This window comes from Myotis brandtii, unplaced genomic scaffold, assembly GCF_000412655.1.
Source record: "Myotis brandtii unplaced genomic scaffold, ASM41265v1 scaffold1956, whole genome shotgun sequence".
Lineage (NCBI taxonomy): Eukaryota > Metazoa > Chordata > Mammalia > Chiroptera > Vespertilionidae > Myotis > Myotis brandtii.
Window position 1 is genome coordinate 278,140 of NW_005357294.1, and position 1,535 is coordinate 279,674.

A 1,535-nucleotide genomic window follows, 5' to 3' on the forward strand; every position below is an offset into this window, starting at 1 on the left:
GCGCACGACGGAGCCCTGGCCGGCCAGCTGCAGCATGTAGAGCCCCGTGTCGGGGTCGCGCACGCAGCGACGCAGCAGCTGCATGTAGGTGAGGTTCTCGTGCGTGTTGGGGTCGAAGAAGCCCTTGGTGTCGTCGCTGGGGTCGGCCAGGACGCGGTTCATCTCCTCGTCGAAGTAGCCGCGCTGGTAGGCCACGTGCACGGGGAGGCGGTGGCTGTGCACGGGGTCGATGATGCCGCCCGTGGCGATCTGGGCCTCCAGCAGGCGGATGCCGTGTTCCCGGACGATCAGGCCCTTCTTCATGGCCTGGAAGAGGGAGATGGTGCTGCCCGAGTAGGGGTCCTTGTAGCCCGTCACGGCCTTCTCGGCCGACAGCAGCTTCTCGTGCAGCTCGGGGCCCACGACATGCGCGCCTCGTACAGGTCCTCGGCCGTGAGGCGGCGGCGCACGTAGTCGTAGGAGGCCAGGTTCTGCTGGCGGATGATCTCCGTCTTCTCGATGATCTCGATGATGATGATGATCATGCGCTCCTTGGTCACCCGGCCGGCCTGGAAGTCGGCCATCAGCCGGGTCCGCTGCTCCTCGGGGATCAGGTCCGACTGCATCACCTCCCACAGCGATGTACACCTGTGTGGTCTCCACCACCTCCACCTTCTCCGCCCCCTTCAGCGGCAGCAGGCGCAGGCCGGTCTCGGGGTCGCGCACGCAGCGCTCCAGCAGCTGCAGGTACGTGAGGTTCTCGTGCGTGTTGGGGTCGAAGAAGCCCTTGGTGTCGTCGCTGGGGTCGGCCAGGACGCGGTTCATCTCCTCGTCGAAGTAGCCGTTCTTGTAGGCCACCTCCACGGGCACGCGGTGGCTGTGCACGGGGTCGATGATGCCGCCCGTGGCGATCTGGGCCTCCAGCAGGCGGATGCCGTGGTCCCGGACGATCAGGTCTTTCTTCATGGCCTGGAAGAGGGAGATCTGCTCCCCGGTGTAGGGGTCGGTGTAGCCGGTGACCGCCCGTGGGCCTGAGCAGGCCGCGCCGCATGGCCTCGTAGATAGTCACCTTCTCCTTGGAGTCCTCCAGGTAGACGCCGGCGAGGCAGCCGCTGCCCTGGAGGAGCGTCCGCACCGAGTCCACCTCCGACAGGTCCTTGACCGACGTCTTGCCTTCCTGGAGCTGCTCAAACTGGGCCTGGCTGAGCACCCCGGAGGCCAGGAGCTCGCTGGCCAGCACCGGGGCGCGGAGGCCGCTGAAGGAGAGCCGCTCCCTCCGCACCGTCTCCACCTCCTCCACGATGGTGATGACGATCTTGAGGATCTTCTCCACGGTGACCTTGCCCGTGCGGTACTGCTGCAGCAGCTCCCGCCGCTGCTCCTCCGTGAAGTACTCGGAGTGGATGAGCTCCCAGACCGTCACCGTCCTGCCCTGGAAGCTGCCCGCGGGGACCTCGACCGTGGCCTTCTCGAAGGCCTCACGGGCCTGGAGCTCGGAGTAGAGCTCGTCCTGCCGGGCCCGGGCGGCCTTCTCCGAGAGCGGCAGCAGGAACAGC

The 1,535-nt window shown here is 67.2% G+C and overlaps 1 protein-coding gene across 1 annotated transcript in view; it reads right to left on the reverse strand.

The window, feature by feature from the left end:
• LOC102259690 (plectin) overlaps positions 1-1,535 on the reverse strand; it is a 34,198-nt gene that overhangs the window by 5,064 nt on the left and 27,599 nt on the right. Inside the window, exon 3 of the mRNA XM_014538690.1 lies at positions 1,006-1,535. Within this exon, the coding sequence (XP_014394176.1) occupies positions 1,006-1,030 (25 nt within the window). The 5' untranslated portion in view covers positions 1,031-1,535. The remainder of the gene's footprint in view (positions 1-1,005) is intronic.